This window comes from Lytechinus variegatus, chromosome 17 (genome assembly GCF_018143015.1).
Source record: "Lytechinus variegatus isolate NC3 chromosome 17, Lvar_3.0, whole genome shotgun sequence".
In the NCBI taxonomy this organism is placed as follows: Eukaryota; Metazoa; Echinodermata; class Echinoidea; order Temnopleuroida; family Toxopneustidae; genus Lytechinus; species Lytechinus variegatus.
The window spans coordinates 20,233,099-20,249,895 of record NC_054756.1 but is presented as its reverse complement, the minus strand read 5'-3'; the positions used below and the strand labels follow the sequence as shown (position 1 = coordinate 20,249,895).

The 16,797-nt window shown below is 35.1% G+C and overlaps 1 protein-coding gene across 3 annotated transcripts in view; it reads right to left on the bottom strand.

Moving 5' to 3' along the window:
- The window catches only part of LOC121431036 (rho-associated protein kinase 2-like), an 87,184-nt gene that overhangs the window by 46,428 nt on the left and 23,959 nt on the right, over window positions 1-16,797 (bottom strand). For all 3 annotated transcript variants that reach the window (XM_041628498.1, XM_041628499.1, XM_041628500.1), the window contains exons 3-5: window positions 5,932-6,013; window positions 1,935-2,035; window positions 1,054-1,113 (exon numbers count right to left, since the gene is read on the bottom strand). In XM_041628498.1, the coding sequence (XP_041484432.1) occupies window positions 1,054-1,113; window positions 1,935-2,035; window positions 5,932-6,013 (243 nt within the window). The remainder of the gene's footprint in view (window positions 1-1,053; window positions 1,114-1,934; window positions 2,036-5,931; window positions 6,014-16,797) is intronic.

Here is a 16,797-nt window from a genome sequence, read left to right as displayed (position 1 = left end):
GATGAATACATCACTCTGACTCCCATCACATATCATCCTTCTTTTTCTTTCAATTCGATTGGCAAAAATAAATAGCAAAAATTAGTTTTGAAAGAAAAAGAACATGCAAAAAAAATATATTTTTATAATGATCACACCTACCTGGCATAGGATTTGGATATTGGAAATATTGATTTGATGATTATCTAAAAGTAAATTGTGAGTTTGACCTATACATATCTACAGATATTTTTGAGTAATGAAAAATGCACTTTCTACACAGATATAATTCATCTTAAGCTCTGTTCAATATGGTCAATAAAGATTGAATATTGACCATAGTATTGCACTGATCATCATTACAATCAAATCAATTATGCAACTAAACTCTACAATCAATTGCCTAGTACTAATCAGAATGGCCGACGACCTTTGTTGACCTACAATGAACCACAATCAATCACTTGAAACCAACCTTCATTCACGACATTAATGAGATACAACACACCCCTTTATGAATAATAGCAAAACAACACTTGTTTCAAATACACAGGGGCAGGCATGTGTGTGTGTCTATTTAACAAAACATTAATGACTGAAATATGGCAGCATTTAACATTGAACAAGATTCTTAAAGGCTTGTGGTTCTTATTCAAATATGAGACAGAAAATGATCGATTATAGATGAAATGGACAGTATTATTTCTGAGATGAAAAAAAGAAGTATCAAAGATCTCCAGAACTGTCCATAAAGAGATAATATTAATACTTTTACAACTGATTGTAGCTTTTTGTAAAAGGCTGAATTTACAGATTTGCAATTAAGCTAAATTGTTTATTGATCGTGTCTTTCAAGCTACATGTACAGAGTCCCTGTTTGGTGATGATTGTAACCAATAATTCCTTGATTCAAATCAACATTCTACTTTACATCCAACAAGATTTTCATTTGTGTCTGAAGAGTTGTGAATGAATTCCCTCCACCCTGGTGGGGGGGGGGGGGTATGTCACTTTTATTATTTCTAATAGTCTACATCAAGGTCAGATCAAATGTTATTTGTGTTTATATCTTACCATCTCAAATTTACTCAAACATTTCATTGCAAAAACCTTCTGACTCGTCTTCTCACGAACCTAGAGAAAAAGAACAAAGAGAAAACCCATCAAATCATTATCAACGTTCTTCAAACATGCCTAAAAATGAAAGTTTTTCACACGTTTCATATTGTAAATTATCAGGGATGTAGTCTACGCTGGCCTGGAGACCAAATGTTGCCAGCCTTGGCCTCAGCCCTAGTCACATGTACAATGTCTATGGGAGAAGGTTTTCTCCAACGGCTTTGTAACTCGGACGTACCAGGCTCAACTACATCCTTGCTAATTCGCAGGTAATTGTATTTTTTTTCAGGGATATTACTCTTTCACACAGGCAAAACATCGGGGGCCATTTCATAAAGCTGTGCATAAGTTAAGAGCATCTTTAAGAACGACTGGTGAACCTTCCGTACGTGCTAAACCATTGCCAATTAATATACCATTTACCACAAGACAGGATCACCAGTAGTTCTTAGTCACTCTTACATGTAACTTTATACGAACAGCTTTACGAAACACTCACTTGTATTCTAAATTTTAGCTAGTCTGAAAGAAACTTTCATCTTGGCATGTAGGGGCCCAGTGGATTAGCTTTCTGACTTCGAAACAGAGGGCCGCAGGTTCAAATCCCAACCACGGCATAATTCTCTTCAGCAAGAAATCGACCCTCTTTGTGCTACACTTAACCCAGGTGATTACCTAGCAGGAATTTTATCCTTGAAATGCTTCCATGCTGCAAAAGACTGCGGGTCTAAAGCAAGGGTAATAATACCCAAGTCCTTTGGAAGCTCATAGGGCATTATATTATAATGTGAAATGCGCTTTACAAGAAATGCATTATACTTTGTTGGTATCCTCACCACTTTGACTTCACCAAAGGCACCTCTTCCTATGACCTTGATGATTTTAAAGTCTTGATATGACAGCCGATGTGATGTGATGTCCCCTGCCTTCTGCTCATCTGTATGAGACAACCACAACAAAAATATGAAACAAAGCAAATGAGTAATCTAATTTAATAGGGGAACTACCACACTGGCATATTCATCACTGAGATATTCCCTAAAAATGAAATAGTCATGGAAAAACGACTACAAAAACAAGCGAAGAAAGATCTTGAATGTAGTATGTTGTACAGACTATTAAAAAAGGAGGCTTCATATTAATTAATACTCATTTCATAATTTCACTCCAAACTACAAAATTTCAGGTTTATATACATCTATAGGTCTACTGCCAGTCTTCTAGAAGGCAGGAGGATGCATAGATGTACAGGTAAGAACTGCATGTAAGGTCTATGTGGAGAAAACTCATTTGGCTTTTTACAAAGTTCTAATTGTTTTCTCCATGATTACAGGGCTTGGGGGTACTGTACATGTATATACATGCAGAGGATTAAGGCATTTCAATTTGGTATCACAACCAGCTGCAGTGTGTACCACTGCTTAAAGGGGTGGTCCAGGCTGAAAATATTTATAGCTTAATAAATAGAGTAGAATTCACTGAGCAAAATGCCGAAAATTTCGTCAACAAATAGCAAAGTTATTGAATTCTAAACTTTAGTAATATTTTGTAAAAACAGTCGTCATGAATATTCATTAGATGGGATGATGATGTCATGTCTCCACTTGTTCTTTTGTATTTTATTATCTAGAATGAAGTTTATTCAATTTTTTTCCTCCACTAACTAGAAAAATTGGATTGACAACTGATTTAGTGCACTAGATATTTATTGCTGCAACTTATTTCATTATAAGGGAGACATTTTATTCACACAAGTATGAAATAATGAAAAAAATGTGATTTTATGTAAGAACATAAGAAAACCGAAAGTGGAGATGTGACATCATCAGCTCGCCTAATGAATATTCATGATCACTGTTTTCACAAAATATTGCTAAACTTTAAACTTCAATAACTTTATTATTTGTTATCCGATTTTGATGAAATTTTCAGCGTTTTGCGCAGTGAGTTCTACTCTGTGTATTAAGCTATAAATATTTTCAGCCTGGACCACCCCTTTAACATGAAGCAATCAAATATTTCATATTGAAACTGAACTCTTAATACATTCTACATGCACATCTACTGCAGAAGGAACCATACAAGTGCATGTACATATGTAACTTTGTTCATTAAGGATGAATAAATGGGTTGTTTACACATCGTTCATATTCTAATCTTTTCATGGTGGCACTGTAATGCTAAAAACAAGAGTAATAATAAAAACAGGTCATTAAACTCAAAAGTGCACAAGAATGCAATAGATGATAACACGATGACAGAATATCATATTGTGAATAATATGTGTATAACACATTAAAAATCATATTGGGCACATTTCAATAAAACATAACGCTAGTAACATCAATGAATTTCTCGGAAAATGTCAACTGAAATTAAAAAAAATCACATTTAACTCCATTCTAGTAATGGTTTGTGTTTCAATGAGATTCAAGCAAGATATTCTTCTTTTTTTTAAACAGATTTATTCCTGATTTTCCATGAATGGGTGAGTCATTTTACTGTAAACACAATCAAAGATGAATGGGCTTATTCCCCTGAAAATCAATATTTTATGCCAATTTTCCCAAGAGGGAAGACCTAATTGACTGACTCATGAAGCGAGCAAACATAATATGAGCTTGTCATTCTGCAAGATTAAGCAACAGTTGAAAGAGCCCAAGGATTTTCCTCTTTTATCTTCTCTTTACATGTATGTCACCCTCTTCCCAGATGCCTGGGAGGTGCATAAATCTGGGAATAATCTTCGAAGATGAGAAAGAAATAAAAAAAGTTCTGAGAGATGAGATGATATCCTATCATTTGGTATAGTATTTCAATTGGTATTTATCTCCTTTCGCAAAGGTTTTTTTTTTAATGAACTTAATGTCTGACTACTGTTGCCTCATTTTTTATGGGAGTTACAATCAGATTCATTTTCATTTTCTGTCAAGATATAAAACCAACAGAGTATCAGAATTCTATATCAAATGAATATACATCAAATGAAAGGATATCACCTCATCTTTTTGAAATAAAAAGAAATTAGAATAAGTCATTCTTTACAATACAGTCCTTTATATCAAACGCTCAAAGTTATCCCTATCAATCTTGATTATTTGTTGCATTATACATGTACATGATTTTGAGTTAGCTAAGTTTTATTTTATTGATTTTATCTTGTACAATACTAAGTTAATTATTGTTTTGTGCTTCATGATTTGTTTTAATTTTCAATTTTACATATTTTTGAGTTATTTTTGTTTAATTAGGACCCCATGGAAGAATGGTGATACTTTGTAAATATCACTGAAATGGGATATCCTCCATTGTAAATATTTTGATGATTTTCATGTATTATACTTTATATTTCTCAATTTATTCATTCTCCATTCGTGGGCTGGATTGGCCTCTTCAGTCACAGGCTGTTCTTCTGAGGGGTCCATGACTTTTTATACGAAAATAAAAACAAACAAAAAACAAGAATTGAAGCATTGCAATTGCAGAGAGATCTAAATCATATATTATAAATAATAATTCATAATAATTCATGCATGAACAGCATGACTGATTACATTTTGTGACAAAGGCAACAGTTTTCTCATTCACATGCTTTTAATGATTCATTATATTTTATGACAGCTATATGTATGTTTATTTCCGGCATTTTAAAAGGCATTGCCCTTTTTACAGTACAATGTACATGTACATGGTAGGTATACAAATAATTTTTTGGACACATCTCTCATTTGTTAGAAACAAATTTGTTATTAATGTATTATTTTATCACTTTATCGATACTGTATGTCAGCATTTGTGAAAATAGACATTTTCCTTTATAAAGACTCCCATTTCTCTTTACAATACTTATGCCAATCAAGAGGATGCAAGATGCAAGTAAGGAAAGCAATGAACAAAAAAAAAAACATTTGTCCCGTTATAAGTACTGGTACAAATTACGTGTGTGTCATAATTTAATACTGTAAACAAGGCAGCATATATTTCCTTGTCCTGTTCCTTTCAGAAGCTGCTAATTCCAAGAAATAATCATTTTGTGACAACAAGTACAAGTGTGTACATGTTTAATACTTGGTTTTGCTCTAAATAGCCTGCAGTGAACATTAATTCTTTTGGGGTATTCTTTTTAAATGTGCTTTGCATGGAAGGTGTTCTACTAACTTCTCATAATATAATTTTTCATTAAAATATAAGTGGCCCATTTCATAAAGAATTGCAGCCATAAACTTAATCATTATTTGAAACTACCATGCTTATCTTGATTGTGATTGGCTGCTGAGCCCTGTTACCATGGTACTTGCCATAATGGCAAATTTACTAAAGTCTTAATTTAATTAAACGGGAAGTTCAACCCGATTATTAACCTGACAATTATTATTGTCATGCTTGTGCATCAAAAATATTGCACAATAGACAAGATTCATATTTTATAAATTTGATTCTTGGCAAACATTGAAACAGGTTATCATCAAAACAGTTCTTAATTCACAGAGGATGGGCGAAAAGAGAAAGAGCCATGTTGCAGAATTGCCCAATGCATTCTGAAAAGTAGCCTCCAATTATTTTTTGCATGCTTGAATGGGTTTTACATATTGATTTGTAATATGATTATGAATGAAAAATATTTATAGTGCTCCTCTAAATTCTGTGGGAAATTAACATGGAAACATTGATTTTTCTCACATACGGCCAAGGCCCATAAGGTTTTGTGCAGAGGGACTCGTCACCCCAACAGTCTTGTTCATATGCAGGAAGTGATTGGGAAGTACAGGTTATTGGAAAGGATAGTAAATTGAAAGTTCATGAGCTGAAAAGTTGGGTAATCCAGACACTTACATCTTGAGAGGAAGTTCTCCACATTCTTGCTTTTCCGTAATGCTGGAATGCCGCAGTCTCGTGTTAAGGCACATAGAGAATCCTGCATATGAGAGAAAGAGAAGAGAGAAACAAAGATTAGTTTTATATGGGTAAATAATAATTAATAATGCATTTGTTTGTAAACTTTTTTGCATCACATACAACATCGTCAATGTTTTCAAACATGACCAAAGTCTTCCCTGCTGGCACATCAGGATCCGTTGATGACTTCTACTCCAAGGTATACTGTCTCTGACTTTGTCAGAAGATACATTTCTTCCAGGAAAATGAAAGATCATTCCGGAAGGTACATGTATTCCATATAGTGTCTCAAAAACTGGTTAAAGGCCTGTTCACACCGCCCGAGCGTTGTTGGAGCAGTTGTGGAGCGGAGAGAAAAAAATCATCACCCCTCGCTACCATTCACCATTTTCAATTTCGATTGGTTTTCAATTTTTTCCCTGATTTTTCCCCCGATTTTGTGAGTGAAATTCAGCCCTCTTTCCCTAACGCTCCACGACCGCTCCAACAACGCTCTGGCAGTGTGACCATGCCTTAAGTATGTTCTGAATGATTGTGACATGATTGTGTCAGGTTGATGAGTTCTACGCCACTATATTTCCCTTTCCAACTTTGTCTGGAAGATACATGGATTACATTTCTTCAAGGAAAGTAAGAGTTCACATTCTGGAAGGTAAGTGTCAGAAATTAATTCTGATATCACTAACACCTACAAAAAAAAATCCTAATGATCATGCATTGATATGTGATGTTGAAGACTTCTGCAATCATAGCAATGCAGCTCTTCTCAGCTATCAAATATAAATTTGTAAGTTTTTCTTTAGCTCAAGTGGCATGATTGAAGATTGGCAGGTGATCGCCGATTACTGTAGAATCGAATCAAATCAGGAACCGCTTTTGAAATCTATTAGATGTCGTAACTTTAAACGTATCCTAAATACATTGTATAATACATATTAAGTATTTTGCAATAACGCAATAGGCTCCCTTTGACATGACAGAAATCACAACAAAGATACAAATAGATCTTGCTGCATTTGATCCTGTCATCACAGTTAATTAATATGTCAATATTACATCAAGGACTAATAGTCACTCTCCTACTTTGAAATCTGTGGTCTGGGGCCCCTCGCCGATCTGTCATATGAATAATGAAAAATGGGACAGTGTTTATTTATCAATCCATTTGAGAGAGAGAAGGGAACAGTTGTATCAGAAGCCACTGCGGTTTGGAGGAATAACCTTGTGAACTTGCATGTGTCGGCACAATGTTTGCAGTTGAAACACCACAAAGCACAAGTGCATGCGCAGCGTACAAGTATGTACAAATAAACTTTACGAGTAATGCCTAGTACGTTAAAGCTTTGTGATACAAGCCCTGTGATCTTCTGTTACAACTGATTAGAAACCAGAAGCAAAAGTTGGTTATGCTATTCCACGAAGAAAAGCTTTGACGATTAGTCAGTGATTTCCCGTTGAATAATTCAGCTTCGTGGCATGAGGAAGTTTTCACTACACATTCCCAAAACAGAACTCTATATTCTAGAAACCAGCTGGAGACTTACCCCAGCTGAGACGCCGAGACGCTGCTCAAGATGTCAGGAATTTTTTTTGGTGATGCTCTATCACTAAAAAATACCATATTTCAATACAGACTGCGATTTGCCCATTGTGTACTACAACTCAATTTTCAATTAATTAAAAGGTACAAACAAACTTTAGGACTGGAGCTGGGGGCACCATTTTTTACATACAAGTAGCAAATACAAGGATTGATTATCATACCAACAAGACAAGAGACTAATAAAAAAATTGTTGCTACATGTATGTTCATGTACACATGACTTTTTGTATAGCACTACATGTACACGTACATGTAGCAGTCTTTAATCATTCATTGAAATGCGATACCAGGAAAAATTTCCCCCATAGTGGTATTCTTCTGTGAAAATTGATTTAGAATGTCTTGAGATGAAGCTAAAGGAACACCGACAGACAATTGATAGGTGTGTCACTGTAAATACACGCTCCATATCATCATTGTGCTGGAATGCAGTTTGTACCACAAGAACTATACCCAATAGTTACATCAAGGCTCCGCACTAACTTTTTTTCTTGGTGGCCCAAACAATCTACCAAAATCATCAATTTCATATTTTTGGTGGCCCTAAAACAATAGAAAACATTACAATTTATCAAAACTTTGGTAGCCCAACCAGGCCACCAAGTGTTGGCTTTTACAAAATTTTGGTGGCCAGACTCTCATTTTTGGTTGCCCCAGGCCACTGCTAATGTCGAGCCCTGTTTACATGTACATCAGGGCAGGGAATTATAAGACTGTTCACACGTCACAAAAAACATCAATGTCTGTGGGTCAAAAGTATGATTGTTCATATATCATAGTAAATAAAATCTGGCTATTAGTATTAATAGTCTAATAATACATTTAAAACAACTGCATAAGTCCTCAATAATGATATTGACATTCCAGTGCCTTGTAGCATAAAGAGATGCAATCAATTGAAAATGTCTCAAATTGGCTTGTCAAAGCAAATTGGTATTGATATTATAGAAGTGCTATTGCTCAGTTAGAAATCTAAAATTGCATTTTGATAGAATTCCTGGTTGCATGTGTGTCTGTGCGGTACCTACATGTACTACTTTCAAGAAAAAAGCTTACTGTAGTTGGATCAAGTTCAGGAATACAATAAATGCATGAGATTTTGTGCACTAATACCTTATCCCCACCGTCAAGATTTGCACAATTGATTGAAACCATTGTCTAATAAATGTAGCGATCGTTTCAGATCTTGAAGTTGGGGTCAATTGTGGCAATCATGATTGTAAAAAAAAGAAATAAAAGATGGCTGAAAAAAATGTTCACAATCAATTACAAAAGACCAATAATCAATGGGAACAAGCCTATAAAGGTACAAAGAAAGGTTTTGAAGTAAAAATTAAACAGTTTGTGAAACAGCCCCAAATAAAGTGAGTTTCTACTGTTCAGCAAAGCAAAGGACATAAAAACAAATCGTAACTTTATTAAAGTTAGTAGTCTTTCATTATCAGTATTAAAAGGAGTTCCCAATCGCTTTTTGCAGGAGAAACATAACAATGTTGGTAGCATGAACACAAGGTAAAACACAAGGTGACAATGAAATGCCTTTGAAAGCCAGAGTACACTCTAGGTTAAGGTCAGGCTACAAAACAAACTCTCTTTTAACCGCTGCAATAAGTTTAGGCACAACAGTTTGTAAACTGAGAAAAAAAAATCTGTGCAAATTGCAATGTGGTTGAATGTTGTCGGCCCTACATGCACCCTGTACCTGTACATACATTCATGGATTATTGTATTAGTACAAGCTACATGTACATGTGCATACATGTACCTGTATGTATTGGTGTAAAAAGAATTATTTTATAGAACCTATGAATATTGCTACATGTATGTGTTCAAGAATGTGATACTGTTCGCACTGTATCATGTATATAGCCATCCTGCATTATTAACTGCACATGCAGAAGGAAATTGCCACTCTCCCAAGAAAGATTGGATCAATAATCTTTCATCGATGTAGTATCATTCCTTCTTGACAAAAACTCTGTTGATTCATTGTAATTTGTTCTGGTCAATTTGTCCTGCATCTGGTGATACAGGTAATGGGACGATTGAGTGATGCCCATTCCTTCAGAGCCAGCTCCCAGAGAGGACAACAAATAGAGGAATTTTGTGACAGCTTTATTGCCATTGCAGATGTCACAGAAAGCATCTGCAGTATCGATCAAGCGTTGCCAGTGATACTCCAAAAGACATTTGTTTTATATTTCACTTCAAAGGCAATACTGTTTGGAAACATTTAAGAATAATGAAATACATGTACATGTACGTGCTGCTGTAAGATGTGCATACTGTACATACATGTATATATGAGTTTTAACACAAAAAACACCTTGTATAGTGTAAAAAGTGCTTCATTTACATTCATTATGAGCATTTATTTTTAACTGAGGACCAATAAATTTCTAAACATCCTTTCAATGTGGCATGTCAAAAGCATGTAGGCCTATGTACACATGGGGCTTTAACATGTGAATGCTGATTAATGTTAATGTGTGCAACTGATTTTTTCAACATTAAAGGTGGTATAAAAGAAACCATAGTCATGAAGAGTTCCTGAGAAAGCTCCCATTTCCAAGAATGTGATTAATTATGGCCTATCCTGGATTTTGCTGCACTAATGTTCTGCATTAAAACGTACATGATGTGGTTTTTCTTTCATACAGACATAAACTACTTTCACTTTTATTACACAAAATACCCACTCAGGTGACAATGTAATATAACTTATAAACCAGAAATGATCTCCGTAGCCCAATTGTAGCTCTGCTAGATACATGTACCGTATCTCTATTAAAAGTTTTGTACATCTACTTGTTGTACACAAGAACATGTAAATGGGAGGGTGAATGTCAAACATTCGTAATGTTGCACACCTACCGTCCAAAATGTACTGTTTCACGTCTTGACATCATTATACGATTCAATTAATACTGCACTTTATTAGTAAATATTATGCAAGTGCACCTAATGAAGACTTGGTCTACGAAAATGATGTAGTGGTGGTCACTCACTTCCCTTTTGTAATACATGTATACATGTAAAGAAAAAAAAATGATCCACGCAGAGAAGTGGACTGGGAATTCTAACCCCCATTTCCCTGATCAATGCATAAATTCACTTTCAAACTTTAATGTTTGAAGCATTTATAGACAGACTCTCATGTATTGTAATTTATGTAACCTTGCAGGGGCCGTGGAACAATTTTCAAAGTGGGGAGGGGGCTGACCATGCAAAAAATCACAATCATATGGTCATTTTTACGTTTTTGTACATGGTTTTGGAAAAAGTTGGGGCTGAAGCCCCCCCCCCCCCCCCCCCCCCCCCCCCCCCCGCTTCTGCGGCCCCTGACTTGTGTGCAGAATTGTCCAAGTGCAGCAATTGGGACCTTTATATCATACACAGTAGACATACATGACAAGATCATGAGGAATCTACAGTGCATGCCAAGTTCAGCCTGGCTGGTTGGACCAGGAGGGAGCCTGCATTTAATTACCAACACTTGTCACCGATACCTCAAGCTCTACTCATCAATCTTATCCCCCATGATCATCATCCTCCTCTCAAAACATTCAAGACCCTGTTTGCATTGAACCTCAACGATAACATTCTCTAGAAACATCATTCATTCTCAATACATTATAAAGGGAGGTAATACACTGTACTATGCATATACATGTACGTAGCTGGGCCACTACACTCTCTTTCTATACTTTTCCTACTCTTTTTTTTTTTGGGGGGGGGGTGGGATGGGTGTTAGTTTTGTTTAATTCTTTGTCATTAATAATATCACTCCATAGTGTAGTACCGACAGTACATGTAAACATTACATGTAAATCTTTAAATACTGTACATGTACATTGGGGTGATTTCAGTACGGTGTTGGCCTTGGTGTTGAAATTTGGATTGTTTCCCCTAGCTTATTCAGAGAACATTAAAAACTCATCAAGATCACATTATTGACATCTCTTATGGCTCGTGGGTGACTTTTTTGGACCATCTTCATTTCATGTTTGGTAAATTTAATCGCTTAAGAATTGACCTAACACCAACAGCAACATTAAAAGGTCAACACTGAACTTGAAATCACCCATTGACTCTGATTTATATGTGGTAAGTGGTAAAATGTCATGATCAATGCAAATTTTTGTGAAAACTTAGAACAATTTGCATTTAACATTGAATGTGCTGTTGTTGTTTTTATCAAAGGGCCGATGGACAGAAAAAAAATACATGTAGATTGATAATAATGGATTCATTGCAGTTGTATCTACATGTATACAATGTATATTTGTGTCTTCTCTTTGATCTGTTTGTAATTTAGCATTGTCACTGATACATCATCTCTATCATCAATCTAAATCCAAACTGATCATTCTCATCTCCTTTACAGACATTCAGCTAGGACTGTTTGCACTGAACTGAATCTACAATGTAATGATGTCATAGAGACCGTTCTCATTACACTTTCTAAAACTAGTTAACTGGAAACCGATTCAGGAAACCACTTTGGAAGATCGCTTTGCTAGCGTTCCCACTTGATAACACGAAAATGGTTTCCAAAATCACTTCACGTAAAGCGCTCTTGTTGCTATGGAAACACTCTCAGTGGGGTGACACGTTTCGCGCAAAATTCGAAACCGCAGCATAGGCATTCTACACCTATCGTGTGGAGTAGCGCGATCAAAATGTGCGAAGATCGCTTCCCGAAGAACGGTTGTGTCCTCACGCTAAAACTAGTTTAACGAGGCAAAGCGATCTTGAAAACTACATCGCGAGGTGGTTTTCCAAAGTGGTTTGGAAGATCGCTTCCAAGACCGCTTTGACCGTTCTCACTACGTGTTTAAACTAGTTTCCACTATTAAAAACTAGTTTTAGGAACGTAGTGAGAACAGCCTCATAATTCCAGTCACATCTTTCCAATTGCAGCCATGGGTGATGTTCCAGAGAGTGGTGTGTGCAATATATGTTACACATGACTTTACCACTTGAAAACATCCTTATTACTACATGTAATGATGCATTCATAATTTTTTTTACATGTACTGTAAGAGAGTGATATCAAATAGAGTATAACTACATGTACAATACCAAAGTATCTACTTGAAAAAAAAAAGATAGAAAAAAACTAGATCACATACATGTACGTGTACAATGTACAGTAATGTACAATTTGAACAATTTAACTGTAATTACAGTATCTCTGTAAAGTGCATTCACAATTGCACATGAAGTATGATAGAACAAGGATATAGCAAAGGACAACATTTTTCATGAAATTTGTCATCATAATAAATGAAGGCCAAAGTACATGTACATGTGCATGTACAGTGCATTGTCCTCTGATAATGACACATATTTTTATCACTTTTTAAATAAAAAATCTATAGTTCAGGCTTCAGGGAAATCAAATGTATGCAGAAAAATCAGAAGAAATAAGCTGTACTCTTATTAGCCAGTAACAATTGTTTCATTGGTTATAATTACTGAAGACATTTCAATGCACAACTTTATGCTTCCACATGCATGTATCATACTGAATGGTAAATTGCCAATACGTCTACTGCCAACTCGTCCATTCATCACATGGTATAATGTCATTCCTTCCATCAACATTTTGGCTAACAACCTTTTGGTCCAATCATCACATTGTCAATGACCATTTTGTCTAATAACCAGTTGGTCTAATATCCATTTAAATTTCATTCATTTTGCACAATATAACATTTAGTCCAAATAGACCAAATGGTATATGGACTAAAATACTAAATGGCTATTGGACCAACTGGTTTTTTAGACGGAATGGCATTAGACTAAATGAAAGACCGCCATGTGATGAGTGGACGAACTGATGGTAGGCCAAATGATAGTAGACGAGTTGGCAATTGGAAGAATTGGCATGAGACGAATTAGAAATAAATCATACTGTACAGCATTTTCATGATAAAATAGCTCAATTATATTTTAGTATTTTGCAGACTCCATTCTAACTATCAGACACATGAATACCAGACTTCCCCACATGAACATTCACAGACATCCTGGTTTATACATTCTAGGTTCAGATGTCATCAAAATACAGAACAGATGGTTTTTGGACAACATATGTACTACACACATTACCAAATCTTTGTACCACATGTCATGTACAATTAATGGCGAATTGATAAAAACATCACTTTCTCAATTACTTCTAAAAAAAATATTGAATGCTCCATTTTTTTTACAGATTTGACAATAAGGAACAACTTGACTGAACCATGTAAACAATGCTAATATTTCTAATTCCACATGTTCAGGGAGGAATTACTCATTGTTTCACTTGACAATGAGAAAATTAGAATGTTATAATGAAATATAATAAAATGAAAAGGAATATTGAGTGGAGGATGTCATCAGTCTCCCCATTTGCATACCTACCAGGATGTGCATTTTGGTTTTGTGAAATCAAAAGGGTAACTTTATAAAATAAAATGTCATAACTTTCTTACATCTGATTTTGATGAAATTTTCAGTGTTATGCTTGTTTAATTTTTCTCTTTATTCAAATCAACTTTTTGCATGGGTGAACTTGTCCTTTAACATACAGTGTATAGTCAATAGGAACAGATACAAAGAGCACACAGAGATAGGAGAGGGTATTATTTTGAGGATGAAGATAACTTCGGTTGGGGACAGATGAAAGAGGACAATCATAACTTGATAATGCCTAGATAAATAATTAGGATGGGTGATATAAGGGCAGAGACAGTTATAGGGTAGACTGAAGGATAAACAGAGAAACAGACAGGGGTATACAGCTGAAATGATAAACAGAGACTGAAGGATAATACTTCAGTTCAGTCACAAGTCAGAACAGTAGTGGCAGCAAACAATTACATGTATTTCATGAGAAAGTCTTTAAAAATCTAGATGCCACCATATTATCATAGATCTGATTCTGGTACACACAACATTGAAATAAACTTTATAGATTTTTTAATATGGAATCCTGATATCTTAGCTAAAATCCGATAATTCTGGTGATCATTAACACAAAAGGGCATATGTGGGACAGTGAATTAACATTGGAAAAATACCCTTCATTTCATGGAATTCTACACTTATGTTGCTCATTTCTCAGCAATTACACATTAATATTGGTCAGTCTGGAGTAGGATTTGCTGGTGAGACAGTACATAAGTAGCAATAGGTGGATATACATGTACATAGGCCCAACTTCATCAGCTGATTTCCAAATTATTCTGTTATTTCTGACCCAGCATAACAATCAAAGTCTGTTACAAAAAAAGATACAATTCAACAGTAACTATTACACTGATGGTAACAATGCTATCAGCCAATTGAAAGGAATGGATTTCATGGAAGTTATTACTGGATGGCAAAGTGACTATAATAATAAAAAAAAATGTTATGTAATGGGGCCCGAAAACAATCTGACTTTATATTAAAAGCAAAAGACAAAGCAATTTCAATCAGCGGGCAGTATCATTTTTATTCAAATTACAAAACAATTCGAAAAAAAATGAAAATATGACACTAGTTGGTGAATTATCCAGATGTCTTTTATTTGATTTTAATCATAAAATGATGTCAAATCAATGTAATAATGCAAACTTTAAATACAAACAGTACATGTACATGTAGGACTATACACTTACTGAACACTATAGGCTTGGGATACAGTAAATTGTATAAAATGAGGGCCAGGGAGAAACAAAAATAAATCTTACTTGAGTTGAAATCAAAAGCAACAAACACAAAAATCAGAAAGTAGGCCACAGAGGTAGAACAGATCAAGAAATATAGGAGTAGTGTGAGGATAGAGACTTTAACGAGGTCATGCATTCTTGACATGGTTTAAAAGTTCAAATGCATCAATATACATGTACATGTACCAACTTCACAAGCTGCATGATGTGTACACAGATCAAATAGGACTCTTCTTTACAACTCTATAGGGCCGTCTGCACCATCCCAAATTTTCAAATTAGCACGCTATATCTGATCCGGCAAATTATCCCGAACTGAACAATCTCGAGATTATTTGCAATGAAGACGCAATTATCGCGCTAGTTCATAGGATTAATCTCGAGATTGCAATCCCAAGTCAACTTGGGATTATTTGCAAAATGGCGTGCTATTTCACGAATTATCGCGCTAATTCGTAAGTGCAGATGCACTAGGGATTATTTATTCACGGCGTTAGACCGTAATGCATCGATTTCTCTCTCGAGCAGGAATTGCTCTTCTTGAGATGGTGGAAACGGGTTTTTTTCAATCTCGAGATCAATCACAAAGAGGGCCGATCGGTCTAAAATCTCGAGATTGAGCAAACTCAGGATGGTGCAGCACCGCCTTATTTGCCACCTTCATAATCCATATTTACATGTACAATCAGCAGAAATACCAACATATACATGTAGTTTTGAATACGAGCTCATTTGATCAGAGATTGCTTTTTTTTCTTAATTTATGGGTTTCCTTCATAAAAATGCTTCAGAACTGCGAGCACATCCTGTAATAATTGATTTATCTCTTTTATTCCTGTTTTTATTGATTCAAATAAAACAGTTTTAAATCAATCGTAAAAAAACACAAAGTACAGCAAGCAATGGCAAAATAAAATATGTTACATCAATCTTCAGTATCAAATCACTTTTTAATATTCCCCCTTTTTAAACCGGTGTGAAAAATCTTTATGGGGATTGGGGAAATCTCCATGGAAAAATCAATAATTTGATGATACTCGTTACCAACATACTTTAAAACAATGTACACACCATCTGGATGCTTAATACTTTAATCATGACTATCATTTTTTTATCAACTTCCTAATATTAAAACTACTGTGACATACTGAACTATCACTTTAAGCGAAAGGACCAGTTTTCAACATCATCAGTTCAGGTTCAGCTCCAATTTGTGTAGCATCCATCAGTAATGGACACTTAACCTTCCCACAATCCTATTAAGAGTTCACTTCCATGCATAAAGGTACATCTTGCATGGGAGGAAAACATCTCACAAAACCAAGTCGGTCATCTCTTAATTGGTTAAAGTTGTTTGCCCATTACCCGAGTACCACATCGCTGTCCAACTCAAAATTACCCTCGACATTTTAATAAATGAGTAGGCCTATGTGAAATTATGTACTTCGGTTTGGATGAGAATAGTGACAATTTACTAAAAAATATATTTATTGC